We start from the raw sequence: 22,410 nt of genomic DNA, 5'->3' as shown, positions 1-22,410 counted from the left end.
CTAAATGTTCGATTTCTGTCTGGTTTGTATGAATTTATCTTTCAATTCTAACCTCTTTCATTTGAAAAGTACACTGTTTGTATATCTGATGCTTGAAGTTGCAGTCTGCTTTAGATAAAACATTAGAAAAAAGTCGATAAAAATATCTCCAGAACTCATGTATAACGCACATACAAACACAAGACAGAAAAATCAGCAAACAAAAGTCAAATAGTAAGACGTCATAGTTCTAAAAACATTCATCTGAAAGTATCGCCTCAAAAAGAAAATAAAAGTGTCTGTATAGTAATATGGAATAGACTTAACGATCAAGCAGTATGTCTACATCAAACTCAATTATACTAGGTACGTTGGGACCTAAATTGTTCAGTTTCGAAACATTTTGGCACATGTATTGATTAACACAGCACCACAAGTGCATCAAGATTTGTATGCCTTTCCATTTTCTTCCATAACCCTACCAATCTTAAAGGGCAAAATGTTGATATTAATGGTAAGTCTTGGAAGTGCAGATTTCTGTCAGGATTATTGGTGCTGTCAGTTAGGAAAACACTAATCCTAACGAATCTGCACATGCTGCATGCATATTCCCATTCGTTGTGCTCGCTAAAACACACATCACTTGCACTACAGTGGATTAATCAAATTGCTTATTGCAGAGCCTTCCAAAGTCCTTACTTCGTTATATTGCATTGTGTTTATTCGTTTTTTTTTTGTTCTCACCATTTCAGTTGAGAAAGTATGGAAATATCACAATTGTCACAGATGGCAATTCGTAAGGTGGTTCATATGGTACAAATCAGAAAATCGTAAATAAAGCATACCGTTTTTAACTATTTCCATTGTGCTTACTAAACTCCCAGCTTTATTGTGAAACACATTTAAAACAATATGTTTTACTTATTTCGCGAGTTTCCAATATTTCAAAGTGAGTGTCATGTTTGACTTTACTTCAAAAGCATGTTAAAGCTATGTTAACTATGTTATACCTAGTAAGCAACATGCTTTTTCATGTAATGTAAACATTTTATTTTAAAAAAAACTCTGTGTCAAACAAGTCCTATACTCTGACAATTTTAGTAGCTGGGTGCTATATACCACAAAATAAGATATCGAAAGACATTTCGGATTCAAAAGGAATCTTTATATCTTACAAACTAATGTAACTCACACTCACTTGCCAAAAAATTAATCACGTGCCACTTAATTCTTTACGCTACATACACACTCTCACACAGCTGCAAACTCAGTCAAAAAGCCAATTTTCTGATTGAAATCTTTGCTCCCAGCTTATTGTATCCTTTTCGTTTCCCAAACATTCCTGTTCCTGTTCGATAGATTGCTTCATAACAAATAATTAAAACCGTGTTATGAAAAGCGTCCGTCTTTTCCTCAAAACACGCCTGCACTGCAAAGTGTCAACAGTGACGAGATGCTACCTATACTGCATAATGGTACGGTTGAGAAACATGGTGGTCCAGAATGACGCCACAGATACGATACACCTTTCCTTCCTTACGCTCGTCACTAAGTCAGTAGGTTGAAAACATTAATTGGTCAACGCCTTTGGTTTCCTACTGTCTGAAAAATATTTGCCCTCGCAGCGGTTTGCGGCTGTCGTTTGAAGGACACGGCAAAAAGAGGAACATGAAATCACGAAGCAAAGACTTTGTTCTTCTTATTCTTATACAGTGCCGTTTTTCTGCTTTGTAAATCTGCTACAGCCATCGGTTGGACGTTTTACGGAGTTTTATTTAACGAATGGGGATTTTGATTAAAATATTGCTTTATTCTTTTACTAATACTATCAGAAACAACACCTGTTTGGTTTGATGAGCTTAAATAGTCGATTTAATTGTAATCTACCATAAATATCGCTTAGTATTTGTTTAAAATTTAAATTGCTTTCAAATATTAAAGTTACTTTAAACCCATTCGACTCATTAATAATTAAAGACTAGTAAAGACTAAAATAAATACTTGTTTTCAATAGTGCACCCATGAAACGCACTACTTACAAATATCGCCACTTGGCCACTGGCTTTGGAATCAAGGTGAACTTCAACATATCCGTTTAACTCTGCACATTGGCTTTCTCGGGTTTGCTGATGAAATGACCCAGATTAAGCGTAACTTATGTAAGGACGTGCTTCTTTTTGACCGGAGCATCCCGGATTTCTCGCCGGTCGTTTGGGCCGTTTTTGGGAGGTCGTACAGCAGTCGCCGCTGATCATCTTCAGCTTTTGTGAGGTTGAGTACTTTAATTTCAATGCATGTAGGATTCGGGTGCCAACTTGTATCGCCGGCCATGGCAACCGGCTGCTTCTTTAAGCTTGCAGGTAAATTAAGTACAGTCACTTGAGATGCTCGTCTGTCAAGCGCAGATTGAGCTGTGCAAGTACTCCGTCAACATGCAGAAGCTTCGGGTTGTTTGGAGTTCCGAAGTATTGGAGAGGTTAACCACCCTCTTGTATTACGGGCTCAGACCGGGCACAGTTATCCCAGGGGTCCCAATTGGATGACATTGGTTGTACATGAGCGATGGGAGTATGATAAAATTATTCAGTTTTTGAGCTAGTATTTTTCCGCAACTTTGTGGGCGTTGAACGCGTTTACATGAGAAGCACGTCGTGGGCGACAGTGGACAGAAAGCTGAGAGTTCATCTTAGGGATGATGAAGCTTGACGCTTTTCACAGCTTTTTTTTACAATGTCTTGATTAAGACGAGGAGAATGAAACCAAACAAGTGGTCAAAATTGTTTTGTTGTGAAAATCCTTTGTAGATTAATCGTACAATAACTAAACGGACAGCAGTGGTACTGTTGCGGTATTCTCTGAAGCCAATTTATCTTGATTTTGAAGGCATCTTTTAAAGCCACTGGACTTCAGAAGAGAAAAATTAGTTATTTATCTTTACACATTTTCGCTCCAGCTTAAGATTAATCTGGTTGCTTTGTCAACGTTGTTAGGTGCCGGCCACGTGCGCCGAATAATTTACATACTTTTTTGTCAAAAGAACTATTTTTTTAAATTGTTCCTGGATGTATGTGTACGTGTGAACGTGTACAAGTATGAAACGACACATTGGAGGTCACTACAAAAGCTACTCTTATGAAATTTGATTGAAATTTCACCGCCGGTTTGAGTCAAAAGCCAACCCATCCAATGTCCAAGGAGCGTCAAATGAAAACCTCAAAGATTGCGTGAATGTGAAGCGATAATTTAAAATCATTTACACGTATCAAGTAGGTCTACTTTTGATTCGATGCGGTTTAATTCGGCATGATGATGAGCGGCTTTTCATTGTACTGATTTTCTGCACCGGTTCTGGCCTCGGGCACTGAGGAGTAAACCTTCAAAGAGCCAACATGACGATGAAGCACAGTAAAGCCAAACGAAAATGTTAACTATTAAATATCATCATAAACAACTAAATCGATGTGCACAAAGCGCATCGAACTGCTCGTACGATGATAAATAGTTTTTTTCTGTTGTTGAATTGCTCTTCACTAATCAGTGGAACGGGTTTGATACTTAATATATTTTACCAATTTCGCACACCAGTCGCATATTTCGATCAATGTCTCTATGACTAATGACACAAAACTTTGTTCATGTATCCATTCTATACATTAGCATATAAACGACCTTCATAATTGTTTTTATTAAATAAATACAATGCAAAAATGTCAAAATACAAATAAATAAATAAATAAATTTCATCGTTTCAGAGTCATGGTTGCTTGACAATTGGTTAATTTCTTGCAGGGTCTAATTGTTGCTTTGTTTTCGATTTGTTTTCAGCCCTATTTGTCGCACAAAGCATTCAGTGGTATCATGCCAAGCTGGAACGACGAAGTGACCTAAAATTAAGTTTATTTTCCCGCTGACAACCTTGTTCACTTACCGACCACCAAACCACAAATCAACCAGCACCCAAAGCGTCTGAGCGAAGAGTAATGAAAACAAAAACACAGCTTTTAAAACGAAAACTTCCTTTTACCAAACCATGCGGCCAATCTGTTGCAACTCAGAAAAAGTGCAACTTAAAGCTCAAACTTTTTATTAGCACGCTAAAAGTGACACATTCCAGTAATGAAACGCACCATTCACGCAAACGTTTGGAACATCTTCTGGCGTAAATGGACATTGTTTTATAGCGCCTTGCAGGTCAGCAACCAGGACGAAAGTCAGCGAGTTGACAGCCATAAATCCGTCCACTCGGCGACGACTATAAAATCTTGTGGCCAGTATGACTGCGCATGTCACAGTACTGGTTGGCAAATGGGCGAACGGGATTATCCGTTTAGCATTAATGGTGTCGGTTTGCCTGGGAGCGATTTTGTGAGCTTGCTTGGTCTCGAATCGGCTAAAGTTTATCGCAGGTGCACCGCACCAAAACTCCTATCCATGATCTACTCTGCCATCGTCTGCAGTGGTTGCTTGCCAAAAGCGTTCCAAACTGTTTAACTCCACTAGAAACACAAAGATGCCATACGTGTAAAATCTTGTTTATGCAACGATAAGAAAAATGGTAACGTCACTACTGAAAGTGACAGAAGCCTTGCAACCAAACAAGCCTTACCAAACTACCTGTGGACATGGCATCGATATCTGATCTGTTCGTACGACATGAGATGCTGGTCAGCGATGGGTGCCTTCAGTCCGTAGATTATTTAATGTATCTGTAAACGAAACGCACGCATCTCTTTGTATAATTTCCATATGCAATTCACACTAGCACTAGCAAACCTGTAACGGATGGAAGTCATTGGGGTCAGCCCAAAGGGAACCATTCGTTGGACTGTTTTGGCCTTACAATGCAAATGGAACTAATTGAGCACCGCGTGCGCACTCAAACGCAACCGTTCTTTGTAGCTTTTGCTTGATATTCTTGCCCAGTACACGCGGTCTGCGATCATAAATGGTGTACGGTGAAACTCTGCCACACTGAATGTTGTGACGTTGCTCGGAACACTTAATGCTCCAAAGATGGTCGACGAACCTTACGTGCGCAATACATTGGCACGAGACCATAGCTCCCGCATAAAGCTTCATCTTATGGTGGCTTCTTTAATTGCCGCATTGTGTTAATTGAACTTTGTGGTCCAGACTTCAAATGCCGCTCTTTCTTTTGGAATTGGCACCATCCTAGACACTGCGGCGCATCCATCGTCCGTCTTGGGCCGACAATTTCCGGCCAGGCCTGCGCTTGAATGGACTGTGTATCGTTCCTAAATCGGTGGCAAGATCTATCCCGCTGGAATTTGTCGTCACAAGTGTCAAGAGGGCGGAACACGCTCCATCCTAAGCGACCTATTGCGACGACAGCTAATGGTCAACGCGGCGGATGTGGCTGTGGTTAAAAGTAGACTTTGCTGTACAAACAGAACACGCTACTTGCTGCTTCATGAAACCATGGAGAAAACATAGAAAATGCATTTCAAATATGTTCCAAGTGCAAGAAACACTCGAACACTGACGTTCGTGTCTGGTATGGAGACAGGCTTTGATTATAATTGTCTTGCGTGTCGTTTGTACGCATAAGTGTCATAATTGCCCCGCAAGGAGGAAGGAGCGCCTTTTGTTGTAAGCCGACCGTGCGCAACTCATACGCATTTTAATGCATGCCGCATGCAAATGCCTAGCATAGATGTCAATAAATCATGCGGGATGGAAAGCATCTTTGTTTCTAAGGCGCTCAGCAACTGTATGCTGCCGTCGTGACAAGTGCAAACGCTTACCTTTAGAGGGTTTACTGCGGGAAAGCACATCCACGAATCGCGATGTATTGACTGGGAAGGTTACAAAGAAAGTCTGCGAAAAGAAAATATAAATGCAACTACATAAAAACTGTGTATAGTAATTTATGCATCGACAAGTACCAACTATGTTATTGTACCGTTTCGTTAAACTGTCGATGAAAAACATTCCATTAGTTTATCATTCATGAGACTTATTCACGATTAGTACAAGACGGCTGAACTTAATGTGATAGACAATTAAAGCAAACTTAAACTAAAGCAAAGCGATACAAAATGTACATACAGTTCAAATATATTATAAAACCATCATTTTTGGGATCAGAAAATATTTATTTAATATGCTATGTGCCTCTTCGAGTGCAAATAACATGGTGGTATGCACGTGAAATACATATACATATTTATGAATATTTACAGTTAAGTATTTATAGGAAAACACCACCAGAGACTGAGTAGTGAGTATTAAATGCGAGCTGGTAAATTAAACCGGTAAGAAAACGGTGATCGATAAAAATTATGAGTAGATGTAGATGTGTTTTTTATTTATTTAATTAATTAATTGATATTAATTATTAAATATTTAAAATCATCATTTCTTTCAATTGAATATTGCTTAAACAAAATTACTACATTTTATTTAATATTTATACTAATATTCAAATGTTTTTAGAAAATCCTACTACTTTCATTTACAAGCTAAAAACGATCACTCTTTTTTTACATATTCTCAAGTGCACATCTTTAGCTCATCTTCTTAATCGAATCAACAGAAAGAAAAGGCATCAATATTCATAAAAAAACACCTCGATTTTACTATACTTGCTTAGAATGCCCGGCATCGTACAGCCTTCATCCATCACTGATAACAACAGAGGGTAAGGATGTCGGATAGCTTCAATGAAAGTATGTTTAATGATGTCATAAAACCAACACTTCACCCTTTCGATCCCTGTTGTTGTATGACACCTTTTATCGAAACAACCCTTTTCTGGTCAGCTCCTTTGGGTTTTGTTAATTCGTCGCGCTTCAATTATTTGCGCCGCTGGCATATATCACCCTTTAAGGTACTGTAAGTTTTTTGTTTTTGTTTTTTTATTTCAACGTTCAATTTATACGAGTTCTTCAATTCACACAAGCTAACGTCAAATGCAAAAATGAGGAACATTTTATGCAAATGATTCTAAATCTTGATGACTCTTCTACAGACACTTGAATATCAACTTTGTATCTATATGTCGCAAAAAAACAAAGGGGAAAGTCGGTTGAGGGCTACCTTGAATCTTAAGAAGGTTTTTTTTTTATTTCAGGATTTTTTTACCAAGATGACAAATGAGAATAAAAGCATAGGTATAAAAGGGGTTCCTGCATGTACAGCGTTAAACGATTTCACCATAGCATATTTGTTTCTGTGGAATATGGCTTTCAATGCAAACGGTGGTCCATACTCGAACAATGCAATAAATCACTCAACATAATTCGACATACTTCGTTCGTCCGCGTTCAGTTAGAGATTCTAACGTCGTTGCACGGCCGTTGTCTTGCCATTGGGATTTTTTTTTCTGACCCTGTCTTCTAAGAGCCGTGGCACAATTTTTCCCACAGTTTTTCTTTCCCCTGAGCTACACGTTGGACATAGCATTGAGATGGCAGAGCTGTACACCGCTCCAGTAGTATGCTCTTATGCTCTTGACCGATGCACAAGCGTGTAATGTTTGATCTGTAATTAATTCATTTCAACCTAAACATCGACAACTCTATAACATCGTTTGCAACGAACCACCGATCTGTCATCGTAGGACTAAGCCTCCGGAATCAGGCGAACGATGCCCCTGCTTGTGCTTGTTGTCGATGACGTCGCCAAACATGAGATGCAGTTCCCAGCATGAATATTCCATCGATTCGAGAGATAATAAAAGTAATTTCAATCGTTTCACCGTTCAATTCCACTTGATTGGTTTACTTTTCGAGAGATGATGAATGTATGATTTATCTATTGATGTGTCCTCTGTGCAAATCTCATCGTAAGGTGTTCACCGTCCGGGATGCGTCCATGTGTGTGCATGATTATGCTCTCGAAATGCGCATCTACTATCGTGAATCGACCAACCATCGCAAATAGAAGATTGCTGCGTATCCAATGACCAGCATGTACGAGCACACGAACCCACCAGGACAAGTGATTTATTTCAATTTCGAAACGCTAGGCTTTATAAAGCGAGTAAAGCAATTTTCGTTACCACTGCGTGATAGCGGGTCCTATCCTATTGGTCCTATCTTTCAGTCCCACATTAAACACAAAAAAAGATTAATGGCCACGGCGATCGCGAGTGCGATCGTTGTCATTTATAGCAAGCGACATTTCAATAGTCTCAGTTCGATCGATTCGAGCAATGATATGTCGTGCTTGGAAAGTGTACCTGGATGAAAGCCTCATATCTATGCTTTGCAAAGAATGGATGATAAAAACGTACACATATCCGTCTAAAAGATGAGAAACCGGAAAATAGACATACCACACACGGTTAGGCAATCGATAGTTTCACTAGAATGTCTTCCTGTGTCTATCGGCGTGCTGGATCAACGATAGAACAAATCACATAAGGAAATACACGCTAAACAAAAATGACTAAACTAAGAGTATCTCACACGTTCCGGTACTTGTTTAAGATTAAGAAGACACCATTCAATGCAACGTGTTTTTCCATCAGCCAACTGTTAAGAAATGTAACATATCACAATTCCCGTTAGTTGCCATTATGATAGTCAGTCATCTCCATCGTAATACACGAAATTAAATGCCCCGAATATATATTTCTCTACCACACAATCGACAATCCCACATATATATGTGTATCTTAAGAGATGGACAACACCTTTCTTAAGATATATTTGAGGTACCATTGCTTCACTTCTTCTTCCTCTTTTGACTAAACAACCGTTGTCGGTCAAGACCTGCCTGTACCATTTGTGGGGTTGGCTTTCAGTGACTTTTGGATTACCCCTCATAGTAGGATGGTCAGTCCTACGTATGGCGGCACGATCTACTAGGGGCTTGAACACATAACCGGCATGTTGTTAAGTCGTACGAGTTGACGACTGTACCACAAGACCTGCTACCACTGCTTTACTTACTTCGGATTAATTGCCACTCTTGATCGCAACCGTTTTTGAACGGTGCTTGTTTTGCAAAAAAAAGTTCGCATAATTTTAACAACGATACCCTGAAAAAAAACAGAGTAAAAGAAATCATCGAAGATGTTGACACACTTCCAGCGGTTTATTCACTATCGAACGTATCACTGTTGTTTCCAGAGCGAGAACATAAACTGACCATTTTAAAACTTATTTTTGTCGGTAGTTTCGGCAATAGTCGCCCAACTGCTCTCCTGGTGACTTCATTTCTCCTACTGCATCATCCTCTTCTAAAGGAACCGATTCAAAGCATTTCAAGAGTCGTCTGTAATACAGAGCACGGTGAGCTCGACCACCCATGAACTAATTGAGCCCTGTCACACCACTTGCTTCGCCGTTCCAACCGGCCACACCCTTGCTGAGGTAATTTTAATAATTTTAAATCGACAGCCAACGACCATACTTTTCCTGCACCTCCTATTTCTGCGCAGGGTTTGTATCGGTTTATTTTGAGTAGTTCTTTCTCGCTTTGATAAAGAGATATTTATCGATTGAACTAGACATTAAATTCGTCGAAATAAAGTAATTTGATTCTATAAGTATAGCCTCAAATGAAAATAATCACTATAATATGTATGTATTTTCATTCAATAACAATGCATTGGACGTATTTTTACTTGCAAACTTTTCTTATTGTTGATTTTCTGTTAAATTTTTTGATTTCCACAACCTGAAATCATAAATTTCATATTCTTGCGATGTGTTGGAAGAGCAGCTAGATATTTAATTGTTGTTTTCGCCAGAACGTATGTATTTTTGGCCCAACAACTGCACTGTCGTTCGATCATCTTTAAAGTTTACAAACCACCGCCCACTGTGCTGAAATCAGTAAAATTCGGAATCAACATGCGATATCGCTTGTAGAGTAATTTAAAAACAATTTGCTGATTTTTATGTTCATAATTAATTAATTTCAATTTTTCCCGACACGACATTCCGTAAATTGGAAGATATTTTACGATCGTGCATTCCGCTTCGGCGGAGACCAACCAGGGCTTCCAGAAGATTATTTGGAAGATACTGTTCGAAAAGCTTGAGATGCCTCAACTGGACACGTTCGAGATCAATGAGGGCAAGAAAGAAGAAATACACTAAAAAAATCTGTTAAATAATGATCAACTTTCGTGACAGAGCTACGCATTCGACCGCAAGATGAGCAATTTTAAAACGCGCAAAGATGACCGCTTTTCAGTAGAAAAACGACGTGCAAATGCAGGACGATCGGGGCAAACATGAACAATCGCTACAAAAAATAAATTTCAGGTTTTCGAAGCCATCCAAACAGTTCACTTCCGGCTATCTTTGCCTTGTTATCGAGGATGCACAATCCTTACGCAAGGGTCACCACATTGAACCGGTTCAGTTCATTGCTGTCGATTAAGGGTGTGTTCGTTTGGTAAGCTTCTCTGGATTTTGGTTGAAATGTGAGCAGCAAAAACGCCCAACTGACGAGGTAAGAGCATCTCGGTAAGAAAGTGCATCCCAAAGCGGTTGAGGTGAAGAAGAGCCTCAGCTGATGATGATACCCGATCGTACCTCAGTGACAAACTTGTGCAACGTTATGAAGCACACTCATTAATCACTCTCATGAGGGGCTTTGATTACTCTGTACCACCTCAGCATTCCCTTCCCAATGAGGGTGCTGCAAGCCATCTCAGGACTTATTTGCGACCATCCATCCAGCTTGCCCTGGTTCAGCTTCCAATCCTTACAAACCTCCTTCCAGACATGACTGCGCCGTTTCTCATCGGGACATCCTAAAGCAAAAGTGTTTATCCTTTTATGTGTGAGGACTTCATTCAAAAGAGTACGCATGAAAAAAAGAATCTTGATACAACGCACGTGACGTCATTTTTCATATGAAAATATTCCATAAATCAGGCTTATAATTAAATAAATGTCTTCCACGCTCAACCGTCGAACCAAACCACCGAAAAGACTCGAGCGAAGCGCTCTTAAAACTCTTAAAAAATTTCCAATTCGGGTTGAATTTTCGAAAACTTGACCATCGTTTTGTACTTTGAACACTTCCCAAACATGGAGCGAAAGATTTCTTTCACGACGCTCCGGCAACCTGTTGCATAGGGCCTATTGGTGACACCGATTGTGGCGCGGAACATTTGCTCAGGAATTTATTTAATCAGATTGAAAAATTTCTTATGCAAAGAACGATTCATTCAGTCATTGAGGATACCAATTTCGTGGTCTCATTCCCATCTGCCTTTTCTTTTCACGTTACTCCATGTGCTGCCAAGTCAAGCATTAGAAAATAAAACGAATATTAAGAAGCACATGGCTTTGAGTAAAAAAATAGCCGATATGTTTATAATGTATCAAGAAAAAATCTTTTCTTCCCGGTGAGGAATCATTTGTCAAAGTCAAGAATGAAAAAAAAAATGAAAATCCAGATCGGAACAAATTCAAAAAAAACTGTGCCAACCTCGGCACCCAAAATACAGTAGGTGACTGAGATGTAAAATTTGTGAGAAAAATGCACATTTGCTATGAATTTTTCTTTGTAAGATTCCTGAAGTTTAATGTTTTGACATTTATGTGTTTTTTTAACTGAGAATCACTTCAGTTAGCGAACTTTCAGTTAAAAACCTCCAGTAAAACACATCCAGTTAGCGGTCACCTACTGTATCATGTTTTATTTTGATTGATTTCAAAGCAGAATTGTACACAGCTGATTGATTAAAGGCAGCTTTTTAATATTTTGTGTTCTATAAAACCAAAAGACATTTTAAACTTCGTACGTTAAACATACTTGGGTTGGTCATGAATTAACAACAGAATTTTAAACGCATTGTAATTATTTACATATATCTGTTATCAACAATTACACATGAACTAAAATTAAACATAATAATATTTTGGTTTTTTGGTTATATTCCGACAATAGTTCATAATAATATATTTTAAAACATCTGAATGTTACTTTCAACGCATCTCATGCATAAGATGGTAATAAGATACTGGATTGATTCGTATAGCACTTTAAACCAAGTACGATCCGTATGTATTTGTTGGTGAAAAGCGGTTTTCGTTAAACAATCCATCTTTCCTTCTGGATGTGAAGCTTACATATTCATCAGCGAATAATTGCGCTACAATAACACGACTGCAGACGAGTGGTTACAACTGTTGATAAACATGCCACACCTTAAATTTATCCTTTTGTGTATACTAAGTTTTCAATCATGAGCCGAGAATGGATGACATACATTCTTCACGATCCCCCAATAAATTACGAATGCTCGAGATACCTCAATCAACATTTTCTTCGAATTCAATTGTCTCAACATCAACGTTTCTCATGGGCTTCTGAAGAAATGTTTCCAAATACTTATAGGGAAAGCAATTACGAACCGGTCAGTCTGCTCTTAAACTCGCTCTTAGGATGAAATACGAAGACATCAGTGAATATTATAATTTTAAATGTTCACTATCTCACTTTTTTTTAAGGTTTTGAAAGATTTCATTGGGAGATGAATAATCGATCAATTTAATAAGAGTGAAAACAAATTTAAGATGTTCTATCTTGCAACTGCACAGAGTATTCGGGATCAACCATAACATAACCTCGAGCATGTACGTATATTACGTTTACCGTTTCAAGGTTGCTAATTGAAGAAATGTTAATATGTGCGTTAAATTACAAATACAACGATCCATTTCCATTTTTAAATACAATTTATCAGCTTCCAAAACATGAACTGGATGAACTCATTGACCGTAATAAACAATGGTATCAAATGATTGTTTTTAACTTAATATGAGCTTAATATTGATAACATATTCATCAATTTTGTTTTTCAAATTTTAAATCTTTAAAACCATCCGTGTATTCACGTCAATCGCAAATATTATTTTGCACCATATGTGCTACGTGGAAATGCATTTGTTTTCCTCCCCGTCTATGGTATAGAAGTACAAGTAAAATAAATTTAGTTATGCTTATAATAGGTGTTTTAAGTATTACGTTGTTAGAAACACATAACGGCAAAGGAAGTTTTCCGAATCTGCCTTACGTAGAAGAACCTTAAAAAACAGAGTTTAATCCTTTAGTACTTGAGCCAAAGTTATCATCATAAAAGAAATAAGCACACTATGCAACAAACCTGGCTGCTGTTGGTGATATTGAACGCCTGAGTCAACAAAACCTCTTCGTACAAAAAAAACCGATGTGAAAACGAGCATCTTCAGTGACAGCTTCGATGATGACGCTGTTGACGTGCTATCTACTGCCGTTTGCCACTGGATCCCCACAGTTGGGATCTGTGCTTGCTAGCTTTAAAACTTTCGACGTGGACGATGCGTCGATGATCGCGTGTGTCCATGGTCAACATCACGAACTCATTCAACTTTATCCACAGCGTTGCGGTTAGCGTGAATCTCTAGGTCGTTTCTTTAACACGTCGAGCCTTTGAGAAACCCATCATTTCTTCGAACAGATACCTTCTCGAGAGCTAAAAACAGAACACTTTTCGGTGTTTGGTTTTCAATCGGACTTTGGTGTTGGGATACTTCAAATTGCAACGTGGTGGATAGGTAGGAGTGTTATTTTTTCCTAGAAATCAAAAAGAGAAAGATCTCTGAGACGAACAAAAAATGGAGCAAACTCTAAGCAAATATTGATCCACGAAATTGATACCGTTCGGCTATTATTAAGATGTCATAACAGTCCTCGCTCTCAGCTCGTTAGCGCTGGTGGAAGGCGAAAGTATTCGCCTCGACGCAATACGGCAGGCAATGTAGTATGGTGTGGCTCCATAGTATGAATTTTTCAAATCCACACACAATTTGCACCTGGTTACTGTGAACTAACGCCCCGCCCCGGTGGACGAACGCAAACGTTCGTCTAATTATAGATCCAACCGGGATGGAAGCAAAGATCCAGTTAACTTTGTAGAGAGCTGAAGCTGCTACATTGCGGCACAAGAAAAAGTGTACACACATGATTGCATTTCGTGTGCCTAATCCTCATAGGGTATTGATGTCAAAATTTGTGAGATTATGATCTACTTGAGGCGATCAACAACACACTGCACATTGCTGTCTCATTACGTTTGCACTATCATCATACATCTCTTTCCGATTTACGATGTATAACAAGAGATTATGAACTATCCAAAGTTTCAAAACCAAAGTGTGCGAAAAATGTTGAAGGTGTTCTACTAATAAAAGTAAGTCGAACATAAATTCTTATGGAAATAGTAAATGTGTGTAAATGTTAGTGGAAATGTTTTTATTGTTTGATTTTTTTGTTGTTAATTATCATACTTAATCGTCCATGCAAGATCGACGAGAGCTGTACCGTTGAAATGAATAATATAAATAAATAGTTTACACATCAATAAACACATATTCTACTTATTTGTTCTGCAGAATCGTCAAACTGTTCTTATCCGTTCACTGGAGTTTTGGAAATTGGTTCGATCTCTCCAGTTTAATTTTGAAATGAAATATTGGCTAATATTGGCTTATGGAGTCTCAAATCTATTTACGTATGGCTCTGCATTAATGCACCAAACTATCGATCCAATTCTAGAATCACATTACAGTGTTGTCATGCATAACGGATTGTCGAATCCTGATTATTATTTATAATTTTCCTGTAAAAAGGTTCAAGCTCTTTTAATTTCATTATTATTATTACACATTTTTATTATTACACATTTTTTATGTTACTTGTTTGGCTATGAAAATGTAATGCTCGTCACATCGGTACATTTTGAGAGCATTTTTCTTAGTAGTTCTCTCAAATGCAGCTCTCGCTCTAAATTTCGGTCTCCCCTGCTTCTATTCGTTGGTAAGATGAACGTATCTTCTTTCTCTTTTGCTTCTTATTTCTCTCTCCATGTTTTATTTTGCGCAATATTCTTAACATGATCCAAGTAACCATGTACATTGAACCATAAATGTTACCGTAGCAATAGACGATGCGCAATCTCAGATTGCGCATATATTTATCTGTCAAACGGGTCGGTTTGATATATTTATCTGTCAAAAAAATTTTATATACCTCGCACATATAATCTTGAAAATTTATGCGCAATCTTGGCGCAATCTGAAAATGTATGGAAATGACGTTTAAAGCTCAGGGTTGGCTACGCGAAATGACTTATGTTTTGATAAAACGAATATATGCGCAATCTGAGATTGCGCATCGTGTATTAATACGGTTACGTCATAAACGGTACAAATTCTGGTGATATGTGTTGTAGGATGAGTCTGATTAAAGAAATATCAAACTTTGTTACATAAAACTGCAAAAAAAATCCATCACTTTTTGAATGCACTTAAATCGAAATGAAATTGCCTTAAAAACACGGTTTTATTTTTTCGTTTATTTTTTCATTTTTGTCCGAAACCTTTTTTCAGCAAAATCAAGCAGTATGTCAGTCTTGGTTTTTTTCATTCTCTTTATTAGCGTGAAGGAAATATCTGATTTTAAACCTAAAGAGATTCAAACCACGTCAACTTTGGAGAAATTTATCCGTCTATATACTGCTTTACAAAGCGGCTCATGTAGCTAGCAAATTTTACCATCAAGGCAGCGTATGAATCAATTTATGTATTTCAGTAAAAAAGTAGATATAATTTTGTGTTTGCTTATTTTTATAGTATACATCAATTATGTACAGGAACTATTCAAATATCACATCGCTGTATTAACTATAGATGGAGGTCGTCACCATAACAATCCCATAAAATATAATGCTTTGAATTCCTCGTACAATATAGTATTCTTTGTAATTTCAAGAGGAACGGTTCAAAACGGCCGTATTGCTAAACATTTTATATAATCCAATAAGAAGTAGTACAATTCTTTAAAAAAATATATTACAAAATATAGCAACTTTATGACCTATAGAAATTGCAATATCTAAACAAAATGAATTTGAAAAGTAAAAAGGAACAAAGCAGAACACTATTTTTGGAGCGATGCTCCTTAGCTTCTGGTTTTTGCTACCGATCAACTCGTGATCTTGTTACAACCCCGGCCCAGACAAATATATTTGAATAACATTGCTTCGTAGCTGATCTTCCCACCATCAACTAGCTTACCAAAGCCTGATCACAACAATCGACACGAGGGATACACACATTTCACCGCTACCGGGCGAAACATTGCCTCGATCGATGTCATCGTTCGAACACGATCGAATTCCTTTCATCACAAAGCTCAGTGCTTCCACAAGTGAACAAGTTTGCTCCCAGAACCTCAACACCAGCCGTCTCTATCGTAACTCGTAGAGCAATGATATGTTCGGTGAGCAAATTATCATAAACAGAAGTCATGTTCTGTTTCTTGAATGAAAACATATCATCTCGTAATGTTTCCCCCCACGTACTTCGTATTCGCCCTTCTGCGTCCTAAGCCGTTTTGTTGCAGATTAAGATCATATCCATGAGTACTGCCTTGGCAAAGAATCAACTCGCTCAACCTTGCGCTACGAAAAACACCAAACGGCGCCAACCTTTTGAGGGCGTTTTAATTCGTGCCTGCAAAAACGGAAGAATATGATAATGTAGCTCCTCCGATTGGCACTTAGGTTAGCGACAAACATTCAGCGGATGTGTCTCAGAAAATGCTAGCTGTTTCCCTGCATAATAACGAAAGGAATAAAAATCATACCAATGCCGTTCTTTACCCATAAGGCTCTTCGTCGTAACGTTTCTGCTCGTATCGTGAGCATATAAAATGGTATCACTAATAATTTCCAATGAATTGCCAACCCATCGATTTGCTTGCAGCTGCGGCTTCGCAGACGTCGTAACATGAACACAAACGATCCAAAAAGGAGGAACGAAGTATGGTAAATATATTTTCCCTTACAACAGCCGGCTCGAGCAGAACCTTCCTGACCTGATGCTCATCCGAATGCTTTTTGTTTGAGCTGGGTATCGTCAACTGAACAATGTGTTACATTGCCCAAACGACATAGGCTGCATTTGCATAGTACAAATGTCAGTGAAAACGGAGCAATAAATTATTTAATATTTATCACCTATAAAAGAGTACCATGTATTCGGAAAGTGTCCTTTTGAATCTATCACAGTGTCAAAATAAGTCTAACCTTAATTTGATGGTAATTGATAGATCCATATCCTACAAATATAATTTACATATTTTATCAATTGCACATCAAGTGCATTTTATTTAATAGATCTTTAACGATCGTTTCTACTATTAAGAAAGTTTAGTATATTATTATATCTATATTTCTATCCATCATCATAACATAATGCTAATACCAATACATATTTCTCATACATATTTCTCATCACCTTCATTTATGTCAAATTCTTTATAATTCATTGCATTCTAATAATTATATGTATTGTTTTATTTCGCAATAAAATTCATTGCCATTATACATAAAACAATGCTGATGTCTAATCGACTAAAAGATTTTAAGATCAACTATTAAAGGTCATACATGACGTCCTATAAAAGACATCATCTTAAATCTCTTGGCGATCTTTTCGAATCGTGTTTTCCTGAGATTCATAGACTTTATTTATTTCATTATTATAATTATCATACTAACAATCAAATACGATTGTACATCTCCAGTCGCGTGTTCTATATGTAGGAATATTCTGACGCCGATCAAGACCTTCACTGAATAGCATACTCGAAGCCAATTTCCGCGTAAGATCGTAAATCATTTGCCATTCCAGCGCACTGATCAGTATTCCGCATTCGTTTACGCACTCAAATTAGCATCACTGACCTAATGCCCAGACTTGCATTTTGTCTCATCCATCAGTGGCAGCCACTTTACTGCTCTCACGTTGGTCGCCCAGCTAGTTCATATGCGGCGTCCTTGCTGTGCCGTGTTTACACGGTACAAGTGGCTTGAGATACAACATGGTCGCGCCAACAGGTTAGCTTACAGAGGGGCAATTCAAATACAGAAGCTTGTACGTAATTCTGTGTTCTTTGTCATTATTCGCTTAATCAAGGAGATCATAGATTTGACTGTATATTACAACGATTGAGCGTAGGCATATTTCAAAATCTTTAAATAACTCTTTTTATTTTCTAGTTAAGAGTAATGCGACTAAGTATATGTCTTTTTAAATATAAGACTGCGTTTCTATCGACGATGTCATGAAACAGTTAATACTAAGCCTCCCGGAAATAATGGGTATCTTTTTTTTCTTGAAATGCCTTTAAAATAAAAAAAAACTAATGCTCAAAATTTAAATTTCCAACCCTGCACTAATCACGTTAAATGTCGTTTAAATTCACGTTCCAATTTCCTTTGTAGTATTTCACGTAAGCATAATTTAGAGCCAACAATGGGCGGAGCTTGTGAACACGAATCAATTTGTGCTAATGATTACACATTTTGCCCCTACTTCTAGCTACCATTAGAAAAATGCATCGAGCGTTACGGTTTTGCTACCATGGTTGCCTTGTTGCTTGTCTCCATTGCTAGGTTATCAAATTGACCCTCCCCTCACCAGACTGCGTTCACTGACGCCTAGCCAAACGGCATGGAACGATGCATGAAAACCCGAGAAAACACATTTGTTGACAGTCACTTTCTGCGGCTCAGAGTGAAAGATAAAGTTGGCAGTTTTTACTCTTTCTGCCCTTTCGCTTTTCTCTAATACCATGACGCATTATCGCAGCCACCACTTGCCAAGGGGAACGACAGGAAAAGGAAATACTCGGCTTCCTACGACCCTACCACCCAATGCAAACGCTGGTTGTTGCTTCCTTCATCGCCTTGGATCCGCCTTTTTACGCTTGTCGATATTTATGATCATGATGTCGTCTGCCACTATCGATGCGATAAATCTTTTTTCCCATTCTCGCGCGCACCAGCTCGCATTTCTCAAAGTGTAAACAATCACACAAAAACACACAGAAAAACACAAAGTCAAGCTGTAGTGCACCACGGCACCAAACGTTGCAGAGCGGTGCAGTTTAGATTCGTGTGTAGTTGCAGACTGGAGCCGGAATCCGTCTCACGACATTTTGATCTCATTCGAGCGCACATTGTGCGAGATGATCGCGAAGGAATTTGACTTTTGAAAGTGAACTGCAGCCCTGCGAGCGCACCGCTGCTTTTACAACGGCAGGTGATCAAGAGATCAAGATAATGGTTTCCCATTTACTTAGGCCGCTGGTGATCTTAGGAATGCTGTGATTTGGATGCTCATTTCACCACAGGGAGTGATGTTTCTGTCGTTTTCCTAGATGGGCTACTACTGGAACATTTAACTTTTGCGCATGTACTAATATCGAAATACGGTTTGCAATTTATTTATAGTTTATACAACCTATTGGCTCTTTCAATTTTAACATTCCTATTTTCTTATAGATTGAACTAATCTACGAATCGAAAAAAAATCAAATTTATCACAGATTTTTTTAATAGCAGTATATTTCTTTCATTAATTTTACCATAATTGCGTGGCAGTACATTCATTCAATATACCATAATCGCATGGCAGTACAATTAGAAATTGATACCTCTTAAAATTGATACAATTATTGAAAACTACTTTTCATTTGAATCTATTTGGCGTTTATTTCATTTAGAAAATGTAGCTTGACAGTTATTAATTGTTTCTTCATACATTTTCAACAACCAGATTAACATTTTGTCATCCTCAAAAATAAGAAAAATCGCTACACCGTCTATTAACATAACCGCTCCCACAAGAATACCATACTACTGCTACACCATTATCAGTGATCAGATTTACGTGTAGGTGAACAAGTATAACAATCTGTACGAAAAATGGCCCATGCTTTCCTGTTGATTAAAGCTATTATCAACTAATTATAGCCCGAACACCCACCCGATTTCACACGAAGCTTGACTTTATGTCGGACAGTTTTTGTCAAACCATCCTATCCGGTTCAAAGGAAACCAAACTAAAGCAATTGATTTCTGACCCTCGTCTTGAAGAATATCACATGCTAACACCAAAAATAAACACACCCATAAAAGCGGGCACCCGAGACAATAGTTTCGCAGAACGGTTGACCCAACGTAAACGGGTTCAAGGAAAATAAATCCGTTAAACCTAAGTTACCGCGAACCACGATGACTGAATGTTCCAATGACAAAAAACAGCTCTACAAACGAAGGATCGGTCCAAATCCCACTGACAAAATTCGACCAAAGAGAAAACATCCTCTGAATTGCTCATGGGTATAATTTTTCGCAACGTAATTAACATAAGCATAAAAGTTCTCCTCTTTTTGGTACATCTTACCCAAAAATGAAGCAAGTAAAGATCACTGCGCACGAGCTAAACAAGCGAGGCGTGAAACTGGATTGCTGAAGGCTTCATAACACCATAATGTCGATGCCGTCCAACGTCTTCGCTGGAGGTCTCGTAAGTGTCACGTCAATTTTGAACTCTTCCTGTTCAACGATGGTGTTCCCTACGGTGTAAATATCTCCGGGCAAACCCCGTCGGCATGTTTTCTTTTTCATGCTGAACTAAAATTCATCAACAAGTGTATTGTATATGCGTACGTATGTGTAGCTTTGGATATGCTTACCTTTCTTCAGCAGATTATTAATATAGCGCCGAGTTGTTTCAATTCCGAGGCTACATCTAAGCTTTTGGCAATGCTGTATGCAGTGATGAACTCCTGTTTTTTTGGGTTAAAGCTAACGATTTCAACTATGGAGTGTCTCACTTCAATATTCAGCATTCATAACTACTAGAACAAAATAAGACACTCACAATCATGCATTTTTAAGATTACGGCACAATCTATTTTCGTATCACAATACACGCACTACAATGCACAAATATGTACACACGAATTGGCTCAAATTCAAACAGGTTCGTCACTTTTGTAGCGGTGAAATCATTTGTTTCTTCCAACAGCACATTTTATGTGGCTCCTCCACAAGTTATAGCATTTTGCATAACAAAGGTGATCATTGATCTATTTTGTTTTTCTTCAAACTGTTATCTCAAACAACACACATGTTTAATATAAACCATTCATTTTTTATTTTCATTTCCGTTCACATCACACGTATTTTAACAAATTTTGGGCGTTTTATTTAGTATCGCATAACAGTTGACTCATTATTCAGAAATACTGTCCTATATGAATGTTGGCTTGTTGTTCTTTCGGATCACTCCACTGTCAAAAAAAATATAATCAAATTTGACTTCCAAATTGCAGACGGATCGAAATTAATTTACGCACACACCACACCAGTAGCAACAAATCACAAACACCCTTTCAGCTTGTTTACATTACATAGAACACTTATAATTAACACACAGAACAATTGCAGGAACAATCTCAGCAACCTACGCAATTCTATTGAGAGGTGTTTGAAATCGAGAGATCGAGAAGCTGCCGATGACTATGAATCATAATACTAACGATTCCCGATGTGAATTCACCGGCTCGGTATGTTGACGAAGGTACGTCTTCCACATTCGCCGCTGTTCCGCGAACTACCGCAAAACCCTTACGACGTAGGAGAACACCATCAAACTCGTAATCGGGTCTCGCGGAACGCGAATCGGTGACCGATCGAACCAGCGTCAGAACCGGATACACACTAAGCGCAGAAGCAATGCCGGCCAATAGCAGTTGCAAAAGCGGCACAACAAATGGAACACACAAGCGAGCACCGTAGCTGATGAGATGTGTAACGGAGAAGAGTCAAATCACGACTGGGGGAATCATATAAGTAAAATCAAGGTAAACCCATATTATTATTTTCCCTGATGCTTTGTTGCTTACGTCGCTCACCATCGCTCGGTATCGCCCTCGCCGTAGGCCATCGAGCTCATCACTCGTCTCCTCGTGCGGATGCGCAAGCCAACCGCCATAGGAAGACCGCGAAGCCGTGAGAACCCGGCACTCGCTCGGCTTGCTAAACAACAATGTGCGAGAGCCAAACAGTCGCAGCCTCTGTCCTTCACAGACGACGAACCTGTATCGCGCACGTGAAACTAAACAAGAGATCATCTTCTGAGTTCCGGCAGGTGAGATACAGCATCCGATCCCTTTGCTTTTCGGCTACCGAGGTAGACTTACGAGTGCCTTTGGAGACTCGGTCTCAGTGGAATAATGTGTGCTTCTTGTTTCATATAGCACGAGATGCGCATGTTTGACACTTTCGAGCTGTTATCTTAGCGTTTGTTTAAGTACATCTCGATAAAACTCATGTGCAACAGCTAAACGAAATCAATCAAACTATGCTGCAAACTTTTTTTGCTACTTTTGAGTTATTTCTATCATACCGTTTTGTAATATAAATTTTAATCAATTCGTGTTATTTCTAATTGTGTGCTGAAATGTATACATAGTTTCACGTAATATGCCTGTTTTTGTACTAATTCATACTTTATTTTGCATACTTCAGTCCAACATTAACGATGGCTGAAAGTTATCAAACCTTTCGGGTGACTGCAGAGTAGTTAATCATTCTTAATG

The 22,410-nt window shown here is 38.3% G+C and overlaps 1 protein-coding gene across 2 annotated transcripts in view; it reads right to left on the bottom strand.

Moving 5' to 3' along the window:
- The window catches only part of LOC120959053 (protein embryonic gonad), a 44,900-nt gene extending 22,972 nt beyond the window's left edge, over positions 1 to 21,928 (bottom strand). The window contains exons 1-2 of one of the 2 annotated variants that reach the window (XM_049609185.1): positions 20,500 to 21,928; positions 5,745 to 5,817 (exon numbers count right to left, since the gene is read on the bottom strand). In XM_049609185.1, coding sequence (XP_049465142.1) covers positions 5,745 to 5,774 — 30 coding nt within the window. In that variant the 5' untranslated portion in view covers positions 5,775 to 5,817; positions 20,500 to 21,928. The remainder of the gene's footprint in view (positions 1 to 5,744; positions 5,818 to 20,499) is intronic. The other variant, XM_040382197.2, reaches the window with a different exon arrangement.
- Between the last annotated feature and the right edge of the window lie 482 nt (positions 21,929 to 22,410).

The sequence above is a fragment of the Anopheles coluzzii genome, chromosome 3, assembly GCF_943734685.1.
Source record: "Anopheles coluzzii chromosome 3, AcolN3, whole genome shotgun sequence".
NCBI lineage: Eukaryota > Metazoa > Arthropoda > Insecta > Diptera > Culicidae > Anopheles > Anopheles coluzzii.
The sequence above is the reverse complement of the archived record's forward strand: the minus strand, read 5'-3'. Positions and strand labels throughout refer to the sequence as shown.